Source organism: Brassica napus, chromosome A10 (assembly GCF_020379485.1).
Source record: "Brassica napus cultivar Da-Ae chromosome A10, Da-Ae, whole genome shotgun sequence".
NCBI lineage: Eukaryota > Viridiplantae > Streptophyta > Magnoliopsida > Brassicales > Brassicaceae > Brassica > Brassica napus.
The window spans coordinates 10,363,649-10,382,598 of NC_063443.1; the positions used below are offsets into that span (position 1 = coordinate 10,363,649).

At 31.9% G+C, this 18,950-nt stretch overlaps 3 protein-coding genes across 3 annotated transcripts; 1 reads left to right on the top strand and 2 right to left on the bottom strand.

Moving 5' to 3' along the window:
- Positions 1-841: 841 nt before the first annotated feature.
- On the bottom strand, positions 842-5,520 carry LOC106371365 (uridine kinase-like protein 4). The gene is made up of 15 exons (XM_013811429.3): positions 4,469-5,520; positions 3,967-4,135; positions 3,783-3,874; positions 3,469-3,538; positions 3,119-3,231; positions 2,795-2,891; positions 2,632-2,711; positions 2,357-2,551; positions 2,178-2,261; positions 2,026-2,086; positions 1,862-1,922; positions 1,667-1,760; positions 1,514-1,586; positions 1,326-1,408; positions 842-1,233 (listed from the first exon to the last, which is right to left on the bottom strand). Exons 2-15 carry the CDS (start codon positions 4,118-4,120, stop codon positions 1,084-1,086), a joined length of 1,407 nt encoding a protein of 468 aa, XP_013666883.1. The 5' UTR covers positions 4,121-4,135; positions 4,469-5,520; the 3' UTR covers positions 842-1,083.
- Positions 5,521-6,894: 1,374 nt separating this feature from the next.
- Positions 6,895-8,331, bottom strand: LOC106370284 (NDR1/HIN1-like protein 10). Its single transcript, XM_013810321.3, has one exon. It carries the CDS (start codon positions 7,955-7,957, stop codon positions 7,112-7,114), a length of 846 nt encoding a protein of 281 aa, XP_013665775.1. The 5' UTR covers positions 7,958-8,331; the 3' UTR covers positions 6,895-7,111.
- A 3,299-nt stretch (positions 8,332-11,630) lies between these two features.
- Positions 11,631-15,110, top strand: LOC106369582 (uncharacterized protein At4g26485-like). Its single transcript, XM_022688226.2, has 2 exons — positions 11,631-13,214; positions 13,584-15,110. Exons 1-2 carry the CDS (start codon positions 13,064-13,066, stop codon positions 14,174-14,176), a joined length of 744 nt encoding a protein of 247 aa, XP_022543947.2. The 5' UTR covers positions 11,631-13,063; the 3' UTR covers positions 14,177-15,110.
- The last annotated feature ends 3,840 nt before the right edge of the window (positions 15,111-18,950 follow it).

Here is an 18,950-nt window from a genome sequence, read left to right on the forward strand (position 1 = left end):
CAGAAAAGGGTTTACCGACAAAAGGAACCAACAGCTAATGATGATTATCCGGAAAGTACGGGAACCACTTCGTGTTTCGATTCGATGTATGTATTATGACATACTAACTTAAAACATTACATCATCTCATCATGATTTCACCAGTTCATGTGTTTCCTCAATTTGGATTTATGTATCTAACCGTATTATATAACATTACATCATCATCTCACGTTTTTTACCACTTCATCAGTTCATGCGCCAATGAGAACGTGTTTCTCCAAAATTTATTTGGTTTGTCTTTAACCGTATGATATAATTTTCCTTGAATGAGTTCGAATGAGGCATACCGATTGTGGGGTCCATTCCGGGGAAGGCTTACCGAACTTTTGAGTCCCGACCGTTATGTTATGGCGGTAAATAACAGGTCCAAAATCCATCTTACAACCTCTCTCGTAACATAAACAAAGTCTTATAACTTTTAGCTCCTCCATGCAACGTAGAAACCAACTTTTACATTTCCATGTTATCAAGTACTCCAAAGCATCATTTATAAATTTCAAATGGCAAGTAAAGCAAACGCAAACATAAAGTGGCATGTAGAATCTGCAATTCTTGACTTTAGATACATGAAGATGCTATACCTGCATATTTGCTGACAAAGCCAGCCTTTAGAACATACACAAACGCAAGTGATACTGTGATAGACTCTTAACATCTGTGACCGAGGATGGATAATTAGATCAAGCACCTCTAGTTTTTGAATTACTGACACCAATGACAAACCTGCTTTTATCCATCTGTACTTCTCACACGACACACTTTAGCCGCACTTTGGTGCTCGGAGTTGCATATATATACATGCAATAAACTTAAATCATGTATTGAAAGGATATGGAGTTTTTTTTTATCAAGAGTTTTAAGGATACATAATATATATGTAAGATACACGAGTTCCAAGTTCTGAGTCCGATCAATCAAAACCCCTCACTGTGGTACTCTTGAAGTAAATCAAAATTGTTCCCAGAGCTTGAAGGATCCTTTATATGGGGGGGAACAAGAAGATTTTAAAGATGATTTGGTTGTAACTGAATCACCAATCTTCTAATCATCGTCGGTACCGAAATATCTGTCTCCAAACTCACCCATACCGGGAATGACACGGAACTCTTCGTTTAGCCCGTGTTCAATCTCTGATGTTACTATCTTTAATCTTGGAAACTTCTTGCAGACCACATGAACACCTTGAGGCGCCTGGTTACACAAAAAGAAAGAAAGAGAAAGAATCTTCAGGGGATAGCGAGGGAGTATGAAAGATATGTGAAGGGCCATGCGCGATTTCTTACGCTTATAAGGTTTAGAAATATGATGTTTCCCTCAGGTACACCTTTGCTTATAAGAAGTTTGATAGCTTGAACTGCTGAGTTTCCTGGTAAAAAATTGCAAGTTACAAAACTAAGTTATTTACCACTTAAACCCGAGAAGGAAAGCATATTTGTTTTAAGTGGAAAACATAATAATAAGGTTAAGGAACCTGTGCCGAGGATAGGATCCAACAAGAGGACATGCCTTTCCGAGATATCATTAGGAAGTTTCTCATAAACAAGCTGCAGGACAGTGTTATTAGAGATATAAACAGAAGATCTACAAAACTGAGACAAAGATAATTGCTTATTATCTATTATACCTGTTGACCGTTGTCGCCTTCCCTGTGAATTAGGATCTTCCCTATTTTGATACCTTTGCAACATGCCCGCAACGCATTCTCCATGCTCTCACCACTATGAGTTTTTCATAATAACCGTAAAGTAGATATGAGAGCTGAAGAGGTAAAGTATGTGAAAGTTTTCTTGAATGGACTTAAGTTAGGAGAAGAAAATACCTTCTAATCACGGAGACACCACATAACCGTTTACAGAAATCCACACCAGAATATACAGATCCTGATAACAAGGTACCATAAATATCTCTTAATATTGAAAAATAAACGATATACATATTGCTAGTGAATTCACTAAAATAATTGCAAAAAAAAACATGCTTTACCGGTGGGAGTGATGACCTGCATTTCACTAAAAGGCAGATGACCAAGACCATGCTCTACAACCTATAGACAAAGCAAACACAAAATCAGATGACGGAAATGAGACATGTATAATGAAAAACTCCATCAACTGTTGGTGAGAACTTAGACCTACCAGCCGAATCAATCGATCAGAATAAAAGACAAAATCATGTTTGGTTGTCTGGGAATCACGTATAAGGGTGTGCATCCCTCGTATCTGAAAGAGAAAGGCCAACATAAGTTATATCGGTGGCTAAGAGACGTGATTGTAACCGTGGCTAGTGTTAGAAGGAGCTGCTATATTATTATCACCTGAAATGTTGACTGTATAACATATAGATTAGGGTATATTTTACAGAGGTCATGCTGGCCCAGCTTGGTGCAAATATGTTGCACGATTAAGTCAATAGCTACGTGATTATCCCCACCACGAGGAATGATGATGTCTGCATACTTCTTCGTTGGAAGAATGAAGTCATCAAAAGCAGGCTTCACAAACTTTGAGTACTGCACCAAAAATGGTTTACTTCAGATACAGCCATGTCCGCGAAATCTAAGGCGGTTGATAAAGAGATTCTCGGCCTAACCTGATCGAGTACTGTGCCAATATCTCTATCATTTTGAGACGTATCTCGTTTTATCCTTCTTGCCAAGCGTACATCAGCATCTGCACAGAAAGAAACTCATAAGAATTGTGTAATGCTAGATTTCACAGCTTTATCCAGAGAAGAGGTGATATGAAAGACTGACCAGTATCCACAAAGATCTTCATGTTCATCAATCCTCGGACTCGTGGATCATGGAATAGAAGTATCCCTTCAAGTAATATTACATCCGAAGGGTTTACCTGCCAGATCATTTCCAAATTCAAAGCATCTTTAACAAAAACTTAAGACAATATATATATATATATATATATATGTCTTGTTAAGTCTTCAACCAGATAGAAGCTACTCAAGAGAGTACTATCATTATAAGGAAGTAGGCTTCTCAAGTAGTTTTAATATTACAGTACGGTTTTGAGCCTTCAAATTCTGTGTCATAATAATGCAATAGTACGAAAGAAAACGGTACCCTTCTTGAAACGCTGCTTTTGTAAGTTTTGAAGTCATATTTTGGGATATCCACAGCTTGTCCTTGCCTCAGTTTCTCCATACAGGACAACAAATGGTCGGTGTCAAATGCGTCTACAGGAAGACAGACAACAACAAAAAATCATAAGAATCAAGATCACAAAAAAAACTAGCCGAGGATGTGAAGACAGGCTACATAAAAGAGAAAAAAAAGCAATCAGGAAACTGTCACTAAATAATGTGTTTGTTATGGCTTTAAAATCCAGTGAATACAGAGAAAAGTATATGCTCTAATGAGTATACTCTTAGCATTACGAATATACAGCAGACACATCCCATAGATGTTCTCACCTGGATGGTCAAAGTTGTACTCATGAACCCTAGCAAGTTCGTCTTCAGTCAAACCGTGGTAGAACGAGTCCTGCCAAATCATTCATCGCTGGATATTTAGTGGAGCGATTTGTGGGATATCATGACGTAAAAAGCATTCTAGAACAATATTGATACGCTCATAGAACATTCTATTTAGACTCTGCATGCGCTTAAAGGGTTACTTACTAGCTGGTTATTTCTGCTTTCAACTCCCTAAATTACTTGGAGAATTTTCTTTATACATTCGGAAAACATTGCATTCATGGAAGTGTATATCAGGGGATGTTTAGTACCTGGTTAACAAGAACAACACGCTGATCATGCAATTGCTGAATAATCATATCACAAACAGATGTCTTCCCCGATGCTGCGCCTCCAGCAACACCTAGCCACCACAAAACTCGAACAGTAAACATCTCAAAATCAAGACTTCGGTGAATAATATGTTTGTTCATTAGAAAAAAAAGCAGAAGAGACCAATCACAAAAGGCTGCCTTTGAATGTCAGTAGTTCCCTGTAATGCTGCACTTGGTTCCACTCCATTGATATGACCGTTCATGTGAAAACCAGAGTAATGAACCTTGGAAGAAGCTTCAATCATATCAACAACTGACTTAGAAGTAGAACCCATCTCGTGTGTGTCAACCTACGACAAGAGACAAGAAGAGTTGTTATAAAAAAAAGAGCACCAAATCATATTAATAAAATCTGAATCACAGTTTAAGTTGCATACACAAAACTAAGCTTAAAAAAAAACCTAAAATCAAAATAGATCCAACAAACACAATCTTCTACAAAATCAACTTATTATTCTTGTGAATCTAAAAAAAAAAACAAGAACTGAGATTATCAGTAGCTGCTAAGTTGATAGATCAGTCAATGCACAGCTGCTTCACTTAAATAAATCAGTAGTCGCATGTGGAAAACTAAAAGAAGAAAATTCAGATCCCGATTTTGAAAAAAGAGATTCGATGTTTACCAGATTCAGCACGAGTCTGAGAGGATCTCTGCAAACGTCACGACTTAAAAAAGAAGGAAGAAGAAGTATACTTGATCTGGAATAAATCTAGACAAAAAAATAAGGAAGGAAGGGGACAGAACTTAATTTCTGATTAAACAACTGACCTAACTTTTTTTAATTAAAAATATCAGGGAAAAACAATAAGCTTTTTTTTTTTTTTTTTTTTTTTGTCATCTTATAAATATTAAACATGGACAGAAGTCCAGCAACACAAATAATTACAAGGTGAGGCCCAAAATAAGAAGGCCCAGACAAAGCTAAAGAAATAAACGAGACCTAGACAAAGGCCCAAAAAACTAAGGCGTAGCAGCCTTCGCAGAGGGAAATGGCACGCCGATGATAGGCTAGACACGTGTATAGACGCATAGCTGATGGGGACACGTGCTTTGAAGGTCATCACCTTAATCGCCGGGAAAAGATCCTCGCCGGAGCTCCGATCACCGGAAGACGAAGCCGTCAACACGACCAGGGGAGTAAGCTCAGAACGAGCACCGTAGCGAAGAACTTCCAAGCCGATTGAGAACCAAATGACCAACGCTTCAAAAGATGGATGAATCGATTGTCTTCAATCGATCTGAATAATCGGACTCACCTGAACACGAGAAACAGACATCTTTAAAGATGTAGAAGAGCTCGAAGATGAAACAACCCTATCCAAGGGGAGGAGGAAACAGTCCGATCTTCTTATCGAGAGTCAATCGCCGCAGATACAACCAGGAAGCGATGGTCAAAAAGTAAAACAAAGGAACCGGAGAACCGGAACCAAGCTCACCATCACCATCACAGACGGACGATGAAGCGAGAAGAAAGCCGGATAAGAAGGTGTTTTGAGAACCACCTCTTACCAGAGTCAGAAGCCCGAACTACGGGAATCAAAACCGGATAAGAACCGGTGATAGAGAAGAAGACGAAGCCGGAATGAAGCCGGCGACGATTCAAGTTCTCTCTCTCTGAAAGATTTTTAAGAGAGAAGAGAGAGAGAACTGGGAAAAACAATAAGCTTGTTGGATTCGGGGCTGATTGATTTCGGTGTATTTATTTTTATATAGTAATGGAGCGGAGGAGAAACGACGACGAACGTTACATTATTTTATTTGTGATAAAGAGCCCCTATACTCTGTAAAGTATCATAAAGAGCCCCTATACTCTGTAAAGTATCATAATCAACCCCACCCATCACACTAGTACACGGTAGTTGGTTTGAAATCTTGGTCGGCTTTCTAAATCTTATTGGGGATATCTCAACAGATCCGGTTTAATTTGATTAAAATTGTTTCCAGTTTCATATCGGTTTTACCGGTTACGAAGCTCACGAAGTGACGTCGCTTCGTTTGATGTCGTGATGATGGGGAATTTCAACTTGCGGGTTGTTTCGGATGCTTTCCAAGGCATAGATTGATAGATGACAATAATAACATGTTGCAATAGGAGCTTTAGAGTGGATTGCATGCTCTCTCTCTCTCTCTCTCTAGAGGTTTGAGCCATGCTTCGTTTTTGTTTCTCTGAAATTATAATGAAGTTATGTTCGCTAGTAGTATCTGGGTGTCTGGTGTAACAAGCTCCCAGTTGTCCATCTTCCTAGCTATTTATTGAGATTATTAATGTAAAGTATTTTGTGGTTCTTAGATGAGAAAGTCTTCAGGAACTACGTTGAGCATTGAATGGTATTACTCTCTGACGATTATTGGTCCATTTAGTTAAAAGGTTTTCGGGTATGGTTCCTTGAGTTGGGATGCCTTTAGGTTTTGGATCGTTCAAGTCTAAATTGTAGAGTGCCTGCCTCAGAGATGAATAGGATTGTCCAAGATCGTTTCTTCATATGGCTAAGCCCGAATCACATGGGAGAGTGAAAATTGATAGGCTTGATTACAGTAGAGTAAGAATTTGGTTTCTATTTTTATTTTCTCTGACACAAAAAATTAAAAAATGTGAGAGAGTCTCCCCACAGTTGATCCCTGTTTAAGTCCATCACCTGACATTTCATGTTCCTCAAATCCCCAAGTCTTGATCCTTTTTCTTTTGCTTTTGTCTCAAGATTTTGCTGAGACTTGTGGTTTTCTTTATCATACAATCAACTTTACATCTGTCCTGGGCTAATTAAGCTAGCTGTCTCGTTACCAATCAATTCTTGCTCAACTTTTCCCTCTGCCACGTACGCTGCCTACTGTTGTATCTAATTTGCTTAACTTTCCTGGATATAAGAGTATTTGTTGAATTAGGATTTTGTATTAAAAACTCCATATGGCTGGTGTTAGGAGATGAGTGTGCTTTCTTTTTCTTTTGGTTGAGATACTTTTAATTACTAAAAGGAACCTACATGAATCTACTGTTTGATCCCTCTCTTACTCTTGAGACTTTTCTCTTTTCTTCTTTGAGATTGTGTCTTGTGGATCAAATATGGAATCTGATTTTCGTGATCTTGAAGCAAATTATGAATCAGGGATTATAATCTGTACCCGTAGAAGAAAAAAAAACATCCCCTCTGATTCATTTGATAACCAAACTTACTAGATCTGTCTTTACAATATATAACAGACTCAGATCTCAATTCTTGCATAGAGTCTATTGAATCTTGATTCGTTTTCACATCTTGTGAGTGGGTTACCATTTTTTTGTAGTGCAGTTCCGAGAAATTAAACCGCCGGTTGGTGGACTGGCCAGCTGAAGCTGGCAACTCCCATGCAGCCAATAAGAATAATGAATGATCCCAAGAACAGCTCTCACTCTAAAGAGACTTCTGATTTCGTAGTTGATCTGGTTAGTCATGACCTGCCTTCTGAGCTCCACTAAGTGATTTACAGGCAGGAAGACCAGATTTGAGATCAGCCGAATCGGCTCTAGCCTAGTCTTCCCGTTTCCTTGCTTAAACGGCAAGACACCTTGCGTGGCGATCTTTTTGTCGGAGAACCAGAGCTCCACGGAAAGATGATCAAACCTCACACCTAGCTTCTTGTTCGGGTTGGTGAAGTTCAGCAGCAACAACATATCACCATTGAAATACACCGGTGACTCGAAGTAGATTGTGTTCAGCTTTGCATTAGAGACGTCGAAAACAGGAGTTCTTGGTCTGAGGGCGAGGAAGAGAACCAAAGTAGCAATCCCAAAGATTATTAGAAGTATGCTGAAGATAAAACATAAAGCTGCACCACACCATATCCATGGATTCGTCCGGGTTGTTCTTAGTCGCAAGGGAGCCAATGTATTGTTTAAAGGCTGCGATTCTATACCGTTATGTGAAGGCGTTGCAGGGCTCTTCTGAGACAAAGGTGATTTGGAGACGATCACTTCGGTAAGAGCTTTTGGTGTTGTTGGAGTTGGAGTTGATTGTCTGCTTCTTGGTGTTGTTCTCCATGGTGTGCTGATTGGACTGAACCATCTGGATGATGGAGTGTCCCATGGAGGGGTTTCGGGTGGTTGTGATTGAGGCGTTGAAGGAAGATTGGACATGGGTTTTTTTATGTCTAGATGGTTGAAGAAGTAAGAAGATGAATGAAGAAACTCTTTAAATGTGTCTTGTGAGTTTCTTGGTGATATGAGAACTAAATGTGTGTTTAATTGAAGGAAATTTTGAGAATGTGTGATGGTGTTTGGTTAAATAGCAAAAAGATAAAGGTTTTGTAACTTTGAAAAAGAGATTGTGACTGGTTAAAGGAGGGAGCTTTTGCTTAACGAGATGGGTTTTGGGCTTGCTTGTTTTAAGTGCCTTTTTGTGTTGGAAACTACATGCATTTTTGAGTCACATATTATTTATTTGTTCTTTTTTTTTGTGGTACAGGTTGATTTTTTGTATTAAAACAAAAATTATTTGAATGGAAATTATATTGCATCTACACTTTGTTTTGTTTTGTTTAGCAAGTGGCTTTTGCTTTAAATAAACTAGCACTATGTCAATTGAATACAGCTGAGTTTAGGGCCTTGGGCATATAATCGTTAAATAATATTAAAAGATCAAAAATAATTGGTCGATTTGAGAAAGTCAGTGCTTTTCTTCAGAGTAAAAATCACAGTAGAGCAAAAAAGAGAGAAAGAAATATCATTTTACTTTGTTTTAAAATGCATATAAGGTAAGGTATAAACTCTATTGCGATTGTTTATTTATAATTACATATAGACTAGTAGTATAAGTGTACAACTGTTTTTTTTTTTTGCTAAAAAGACTGATATAATTGTTAGTTTGTTACCAAGAAATTTAATTAATTATGTTAAAAGCATAAGTTAGGATATTTCGAAGAAAAGATCATCTAAGTAATGCAGTCAGAATGCAAATCTACTTTTGAATCTCAGTCCAAGTTTTTAACTCCTATATATCCATTGTTTTGAACTTTAGTTATTGTTTTTTTTTTCTATTAATATCTCCTTTTACTCTTTTGTGATGTTTGTGGGATTAGGTGTGCTCCCTAAACACTTCCTGACTAAGGAATAGCTTTTTATTTTAGTAAAGTTTCGTAATCCTTTTGTTGTCCTCTCAGCAATGATTTCATGTCTTGTTTCTGTTCAAATTAAGTCTGCTGTCGATATATATATTTGAAAATTTAAATATGTTGCTATTACTTAGTGGTTTTCTTTTTGGTTTTGGAGTATATAATTATGTATTTATATATATTTTTTAGTTTGAAAAGAGATGTTCAGTCAAATCTAATGTTCAATAATCGCTTGTAACTTGTGTACGGAGACATATACTATGAAATACGGTGTACAGTGTACTATATTACTGAGTTGCCTTTCAGGTTCAAACCTGATCCTATAATAATCTCTGACAATCTAAACGATAGTTACATGTTAGTGGAAAGAGATACGGAGATTTTTATGCAATAAAAATCATTTAGAACAATAGTTTTTTATAACCGAACCATCTGGGACCGGTTCAATTTATAGTTTTGTTTGGCACAGTACGATACAAATCCGTCACTTAAATTAAACTGTTGTTTTAATGCAAGAAGAGCATATGGATTCGCCGAAAACGAATACTTTCTGATCGTAATTCACATATATCCCATGTATATTAATACAGAAAGATTTAAAAAATTATAACCAGTAGTTTGCACTAATTAAAAATGTGTCATGCTGAGTTGTCACGTAATATGAATGTTAATTTTGCTTACGTGACGGTTTGAAAATTAAGGGCCTGACTGGTTTAACCGCAGCGGTTGCAGTTGCGGTTGCGGGAGTTTGCGGATGCGGGTGGTTGCGGTTTCTAGCGGTTTTAAGAGATTTGTACGACTGGTTCTGTGGTTAGAAATTTGTGCGTTTGCGGGATACTTATGACTGGTTAACTACCAAATGCAGCAGCAGTTAAATAATAAATTAATAATATTTATATTTTATACAATTATAAAAATATCAAAAATAATAATATTATAATAAATATAAAATTTATATTTAGAAAGTTATAGTTTAAATTTTTTAAAAATATAGAAAATATTTTTATTTTAAAGTTTTATAATATTAATTAAAATTTAATTGATATATTTTAGCATTTTTATAATTTCAATTTAATTTTTTTATTGAATTTTTTTATTTTTGTATTTATATTGTTTTGGAAAAAAAATAATTTTTTTTATCCTCCCGCAAACGCCCGCAACCGCAAACGCTAACTGGAACCAGCTTTTGAATTTATGAGTTTCAGAGTGATTTGGAGCGATTTGGAGCGGTTTGAACGATTGTTGCAAAACGCCAGCAACCGCTACTAACCGCAAAAGCTGCGTTTGCGGGTGGTAGCGGGAAAACCAGTCATACCCTAATTGAAAATTTTGTTAGTCTAAAGTTAAATTATTAGGAAATGTTATATTATATAGTAGGTCCATTCATTTATCAAATTGAAATTATTATATATTTTTTTCTTAAATAAAATCTACAGAATTACCTAATGCAATTAAGATATATATAAATACATATGATAATTAATGATTTGAAATAATAAAGATTTGCTAACAATCTGTATATTTTCTATATTTTTGTTTAATTATTTAATTAAAACAAATTACACAATTTCATTAATCATATAATAAAAATTTAGATTTTTTTGTATATATTGTATTTTAACATTTTTAAAACGGGTATAAATTATTAAAGCTGTTAAAAGTCTCACATAAACTTTTGTGACTAAGGTTTAAATTTTTTTCTATAATAAAATACAATGATTATAAAATCATATGAACAAATAATTTTATTTTAATAGGTGTTTATGTTAATATATGAACATATATTGAAAAGTTAATATTTTAATTTTGAAATCTTCATTGTTTTTTTGAAATGATTATAAATTATTCAAACCACTAAACATTTCACATTAAAAAAAAATCGTTTGTGTAAAATTTTGTTACACAAATATGCAAATAATCATAAAATCATATGAGTACTCATAAACTTCATTTAATAAATATCCATATTAAAAAATATACTATATATCTATGTTAATATCATTTAAATTTAATTATATATCATATACAATATATAAGATTGATTGTTTTGATTTATTTCCTTAAAATGATTGAGAATAAACAAGAGCGGTCATTTGATTTATATGCACACACCAATTTATTACATAATAGTATCTGATTTCTTGTTATTTAATATATAATTATTATTTTATTATTTCATGATATGCCGAAAAACATAAACTAAGTAATAAATATAAAATATTCATTATGTACAAGGCGCATATCTTAACCTAAGTATGTATCGCTTTAATAATTTTAAATCTTAAAAATTTTCTAAATCTCAGGCCAAAACAAGATAACGAAATGAGAATAAACTCAAAAAAACGACACAAAAGTGAAAAAATATTGAAGATAGATATGATTGGCATGTGAACGTAAACTTTTCATAACCATAATTAAATTTTAAATTGTTAAATCATGATATAAAACCGAGTTGACATAGTTTCATTGTAACCAAATAGTAGGTCTGAGATTTTTTGGCCTAAACGTTAGGTTCTTATGTGATAAGTGATTTTTTGACCTAAAATAATTTTAAAAATGAGATCAGTTCATCAGTAAACGAATTATGTAATTAACAAAAAATTGTTAAAAATTGTTTAAGGGTCAAAAATATCAACTCGATCAAAAATATAAATTTTATTTTTCCATACGATAGTTTTAAATAATTTTCATATAAATTCACCATGCGTAAGAAGCATGTATGTGTAATGAGCATGTATTATCCTAGTTTTCTTTTATTATTAAATACCAACCCGGTTTTTGGGTATTTTAAAACTCTCGTCTTTGTAATATAATATGGACAGCAAATAATGAGTAGTGCTGGTAAAAAATAAATAAGTAAACTCACAAAATCTGAAGAGCCAAATTAGCAAAGAGAAAACTCTTTGATCCACGGAATTGAACTCATCATATCCGTTTATAATCTACATATGTAAATGCATGGCGAGAGAAGCAAAAGCAAGAAGATGAAATGGAGGTTTCAAATACTAAATACTGTAGTCATTACAATATTAGACAACAAATTAAATTGATTCTCCCAGGTGGAAGGTGACTTCTATTAATTTTCTCTATGTCTAGCCAAAGCAACTTCTTTGGCTACTAATATAACTGTAACTTCTCTTGATACTCGCGAGGTATATAAATACAGAGTGTTATATACGATTTATAAATGAGAAACTATTGGAGAGAAGATCCCACATTGGAAAATCAATGGGACATTAAGTAATATATAAAGGGTTAGGGCCAATCCACTAATTGCCAATTGGTTTTGAGTTAGAAGCCCATAATAAACCCGAATCTAACATGGTATCAGAGCCCAGATCCTAATAAGTTAAACCCCTAATTAATATTAACCCTACCCGACCGGATATATAGGTCATAATTGACTCGCTCGACCGAGTATAACTGTCTTAAAAAAGTTTCCGAGATTTATGGCCGAGAAGAGCCATCATCTCGAGGAGGGGTATTAAGGGATATGTATCCCACATTGGAAAATCAATGGGACATTAAGTAATATATAAAGGGTTAGGGCCAATCCACTAATTGCCAATTGGTTTTGAGTTGGAAGCCCATAATAAACCCGATGTGGGATCTTCTCTCCAATAGAAACCCTAGTTTGGACGTATCGTCTTCGAGGCTTGAGAAGTTGAGACCATCATTGTTTGCTTCCGTTTCAGTTTCAGTGCTTCAGATAATGATTAGGGTGTTAAGATAAGGTTGAAAAAATCATAATTGTTGTAGAGGAAATAGAGCGGAAGTACAAGGATGCCGAGAATAACGTAGAAGAGTTGGAGCGACGTGGGTGCACCGTGGTTCACGGTTTTAAGGTGCACTCCATGGACACGGAACATCGCGAATCGATATGATATAGAATCATATACTCTGGTAAAAAAAGAAGCTTGATTCTTGTCTTCGAAAGGATAAATTAACAGAATATTGAATGCTTTCGAAATACATAAATACTCACAAAGTTCGAAGACCCAAAACTAATCTCGTAAACAAACAGAACCAAACATTTAAGTCTTCTTTGACCCATGCATCCATAGATACATATATGAATGCAGAAATATCATATATATACAGGGTGTGAGAAGTTAAGTCATGCACAGATGAAATGGAAGTCCAAGAAACTAAAAGGTTAAAACACTACAATAACAAACAAAAGATACTTTTGGTTGGAGAAGGAGACTTCTCCTTTTCTCTGTCTCTAGCCAGAGCCTTTGGTTCAGCAACAAACCTTATTGCTACCTCTCTCGATTCTCAAGGTGAATCCATAACTCATGTTAAATGTCTTAATTTTGTTACTATTGTGATCCTAATAGACAAATACCTTTTTCTAAGGTTTATATCGATTAATCGCCTGGTAGTTGAAAGATTCATCATGGAAACTGAAAGAATATGCATGGTTCGAGCCTCCCACCAGTTACGTTATCCAGAAGTTACAAATATTAGTTTATGCTTCTCCAAAATTCCTCAATGTTAAATTAACTCAAAATTTTCGGCAAAGAAATGTTAAAACTTTCTTGGCGTGTACTGATTAAACGTTTTAGTCTACATGGTAAATGAGTCACCAAGTTTTCAGTGATTTAATTTATGATAATTGTTGATTAGTTTTTGAACAACAAATGTTGTAGCGGAGCTAGAGCGCAATTACAAGAATGGGAAGGCGAACGTAGAAGAATTGGAGAGACTCGGGTGCAATGTAGTCTTTGGAGTTAACGTCCACTCCATGACCACAAAGCATAACCTTGGTTGTTCTGCTACATACGATAGAGTCATTTTCAATTTCCCTCACGCTGGATTCGATTATGGTCGTGAGCACGAAATCAAAACAATCATGTACGATAGAGTAACCTCATTTATTGTTGTCTTCCCTTTGGTTCTCTTTGGTATTTTTATATTTTGGGAAGGAAAATACATTTTCGGTTGGTTCAGGAGGCATCAAGAACTTGTGAGAGGTTTTATGAAGAGTGCGAGACTGTTGGTGAAAGACGAAGACAAGGGAGGAGAGATTCATGTGGTTCATAAGACGGAATATCCATTCAGCGAGTGGAAGCTCAAGACTCTGGGTGAGAAAGAAGGCTTAGAATTGGTCAGTGAGATCGAGTTTTGCTTAAATCATTATCCTGGTTATTCCAACAAGAGAGGAAGTAGAGGTTACAATGACTCTAGCTTCCCTGTTGGAAAATCATCTACCTTCATTTTTAAGAAACAGTTCTTTTATTAATTTGGAATCATATTTATTTGTATTGAAATGTTTAATATTTTCCACATGCTAGTACTTCCTCTATCCTATTTTATAAGATGTTTTTTTTATTTTATAATATTTGTGAGTCCATTATTAATTTTTCAGTATTTACGTGGTTATATCTAGCTATGTTTTTTGCCATTATATATTTCGTGCCTTTGGACGAAAAATTAAAAAAACAATAATATATATAATAGAAACCAAAATTATATATAAATATATTTTTGTTTGAAACCTAAATTGTAAACAAATTATACATTACAAAATAGAATTACTTTAAAATAATATGATTTAGACAAAAAGGAGTATTGATTTTGTGATCCAAAAGAGATCAGTGTACAGGTTTTCTTATATTTTAAATCAGCCTCAAAAAAAATAATTGTAGCGGATTCTGATTAAATCATCTTCATTAATAATGTTCAAGATTGTTTACTAAAAATTAAAAGAAAAAACATTAATCAATGTTTGTCTCTTGTATTTTCTCAAAATTGTTGATGATTTCTGAAAATTAATCTGAAGTGAAAATTATCTGGATGTTAGAGCACCTTCAATGAAAGTTTCTTAGCTACCATATTTTCACTAAATAGTAATTTTCTATATATTAATAGAAAAACATTAAAAAAGTTATAACTTGTAGTTTTTAGTAATTAAAAAAATGTTACGCTGAGTTGTCACGTAATTGGAAGTCAATTTTGTTTATATGGCAGTTTGAGAATCAATTGAGAATTTGGTTAGTCGAAAGTTAAATTGCTAGTAAATGTTAAATTATATAGAATGTTTATTATGGATCATTCATTTATCAAATCAAAATTATTATATATTCTTTTCTTAAATAAAAATTACGGAATTAACTAACATGATTAAGATATATATGACAATTAATGATTTTAAATAATAAAGATTTGCTAATAATCTGTATACTTTCTTTCACTTTTTTAAATTATTTATTATTAAAAAATTACACAATTACATTAATCATAAAATAAAAATTTAGATTTTTTTTGTATATGTTGTATTTTTAATTTTTTAAAACGAATATAAATTAATAAAATTGTTAAAAGTCTCACATAAACTCTTGTGATCAAGGTTTATTTTTTTTTCTATAATAAGATATAACTAGATTTTGACCCGCGCTTAGAAAGCGCGGATTTGTTTGTTTTTTATTTATTAATCGAAAACTGATTTTTCAAATTACCATTATTTTTGTGTCAAAACCATAACAATTGAGTTTTTAGAGTTTTATCATTTTTTTTCTCTTCAAAATATGGTATTTTTTTGAAATATGGTAGTTGTTCTATGATAATGTTTGAGTTTTAAGATTTGTTTTCATATTTGACTTAGATTCATGGTTGGACCTATAGACCCGATACATTGTATATAATCCAGTTCGGATTTAATGAAAAATTCGTTAATTAAAAATCTGATATAACCAGGTAAAAATCCAAAAACTCACTATTAACCTGCAATTTGATACCATTGATCCGATTACAAAATATCTAATAGTAATTTTTTTTAAAATTGATTAAATTACTCATATATTTATTAATATTACATAAATTAGTGATTCCTTAGAATTTGATAAAATTTTATTATGTTATCCAAATAAAAAATGATAATACAAAAAACTTATTGATATGACAATATTAGTTTATTTTCTTCATTAATAACCTATTATAAGTTTGTGTTTTTATTTTAGATTTAAAAATTAATTTTAATATAGTTTTTAAAATTTTCTTGAACACTCGTAATTGCCATATCAATATTATGTATAAAATGACATTATAAATGGAAAAATGATATTCAAATATGTATATGATATATGGTGTAGGATATAGGATTTTGGTTTGTATTGAAAAAATGTATATTTAAGAAAATGATATTTTAATGTTTGCTAATTTATTTATAGTTCGTAATATATTTATACATATATTATATTTAAAGTTAGTATATCTTTTAAATATATATAGGCCCATTATTTATAGATCTATTTAGGTGTATATGTAGGCCCAAAAACAAAAGACTTAAATGCCATTAATGAATTTTATTCATCCTTTGTAAAAATAAGGGTATTTTTGAGAAAGTGTAATTTTTATTAAGTGAATGCCTTTTAATGGTATTGATGATTATAAAATCACATGAATAAATAATATTATTTTAATAGTTGTTTTGTTAATATATATATTTCATATTGTTTAAATTAAATTATACATCATATGAAAACACATATTTATATTTTGATATCTACGCTGAACAAATATTGAAAATTTAATATTTTAATTTTGAAATCTTCATTGTTTTTTTAAATGATTAGAAATTATTGAAACCACAAAACATTCCACATTTAAAAAAAAATCATTGGTGTAAACATTTGTTACACAAATATGCAAATAATCGTAAAATCATACAAGTAGAAACATCATTTAATAAATATCCATATTAAAAGTATACAATATGTGTTAATATCATTTAATTTTAATTATATATCATATACAATAGATAAAATTGATTATTTTGATTTATTTACCCTAAAATGATTGCGAATAAACAAGAGTAGTCGTTTGATTTATATGCACACACCAATTTATTACATAATAGTAACTGATTTCTTAGTTATTTAATATATAATTATTATTTTATTATTTAATAATATTCAAAACACATAAAATAAGTAATAAATATAAAATATTTATTTTTGACAAGACACAGATCTTAACTTAAGTATGTATCTTTTTAATAATTTTAAATCTTAAATATTTTCTAAATTTCAGGCAAAAAAAAAATAACGAAATGAGAAGAAACTCAAAAATCAATATTTATATCGAGCAATAACCAAAATAAAAAAACGACACAAAAATCAGAAAAATACTGAAGATAGATAGGATTGACATATGAACATAAACTTTCATAACAATAATTAATTTTTAATTTGCTAAATCATGATATAAAACCGAGATGGCATAGTTTCATTGTAACCAAATAGTAAGCCTGAGATTATTCGGCATAAACGTTAGGTTCTTATGCGATAAGTGATTTTTTGACCTTAATTATTTTTAAAAATGAAATCAGCTCATCAGTAAACAAATTATGTAGTTAACAAACAAAGTTTTTTAAAAAATTGTTAGGACCAAAAATATTAATTCGATCAAGAATATAAATTTTATGTTTCCATACGATATTTCTTAAATAATTTTCATATAAAGCGCAAGGTGCAAGTCTTTTCCTAGTTACAAAAATTTAAAAAAGTAGGAGAGAAGGACAAAAACTTTAGAACTTGTATCTTAAATAAAATGTTTTAAGAACCTCTTTAAATCCTTATAAGACACATCTTTTAGTAATTAACTTTGTTATTAAAATTAAAACTTAAATACAATAATAGAAAAATCAAAGAAAATAGTATTTTTGTTGTTAAGATACTCAAATGACCATCCCCACCATTAAGTTTGCTCTTAAAATCTGGATTCTTACATATTCATTTAAAAATGCTATTCGTTATGCTCTAGAAAAATGCATGCTTAAAATTTTCACAATTACTAAGAAAACATATAAAATTTCAATTACTAACTAGAATTTAACCCACACTATTAAAGCACGTGATATTTAATGATGCAAAATTCTACTAATAACGTTACAAATATTTTGTTAATTTGTAAGAATTTTGTCTATTTAAAATATTGTTTTGCCTTTTAATCAGCTTTTTAAAACCCAATCCAGATCTTCAATCGACCCATAACCACGATCGAACCGGTAAATCCAGTAACTCTAATTCAGTTTGAATTTTAAAAAATATTCATTATTTAAAATTCTGATAACCCGTCAAAATAGCTAAAACCCCACGCTACCAGTTTAACTAAAGAGTGATCAATATGTAATCCAATTTGATTTAGTTTTTAAAGCGCAAGATATTTATTGATGCAAAATTATGTTAACTATGTTACAATTTTTTTGTTAATTTGTAAGAATTTTGTCTATTTAAAATATTTTTGCATTATAATCAGCTTTTTAAAATCCAAGCCAGATCCGCAATCGACCCATATTCAGTTTGGGTTTAAAGAAATATTCATTATTTAAAAATCTCGATAAACCCGTAAAAATAGCTAAAACGTGAGGCTACCAGTTTAACCGAAGACTGATTGATATGTAATCCAATTTAATTTAGCTTGCTATTTTTAGATTTAAAATTTAATTTCAACATTTTCATTACTTAAATGCTATTTTATTTTTATTGTATTTGTTTTTATTATATGTGGTAACTCCAACTTGTTACAAGAACTGTTAAAATTTTCTTTTATATTTATGTAAACGAAAAAATAAAGAAAAAATATTTAAACATTTAATACACTCTAACATAATTTTTATTTTATTTTTAATATTGATATATATGTATAATTATATATTAAATTTATTTTTTGTCATAAATTATATAGTAAATTGATTAAACTATTGACATATGGTTTACTCGTAGTCAACCCAATAACCTAACAACCGAAAATAGTATGGTACAATGTCTCGATAAAGTTTAAAACATTGATTTAAGCATATTATTTATAATTTTTATAAGATACATTTTTATTAAATTTCACCAAAATGATATATGCTTTTATATAATAATTCTATGTATGCTGATCATATATCTCGAAAGCTAATATAATTTATTGGTTGTTTCTGACTGTAATATAATTTGAAGACATTAGACATTGAGCATTAATTTGTGATGAATGTGTTTGTCAATTTATTAATTTTAGTAGTTATATAG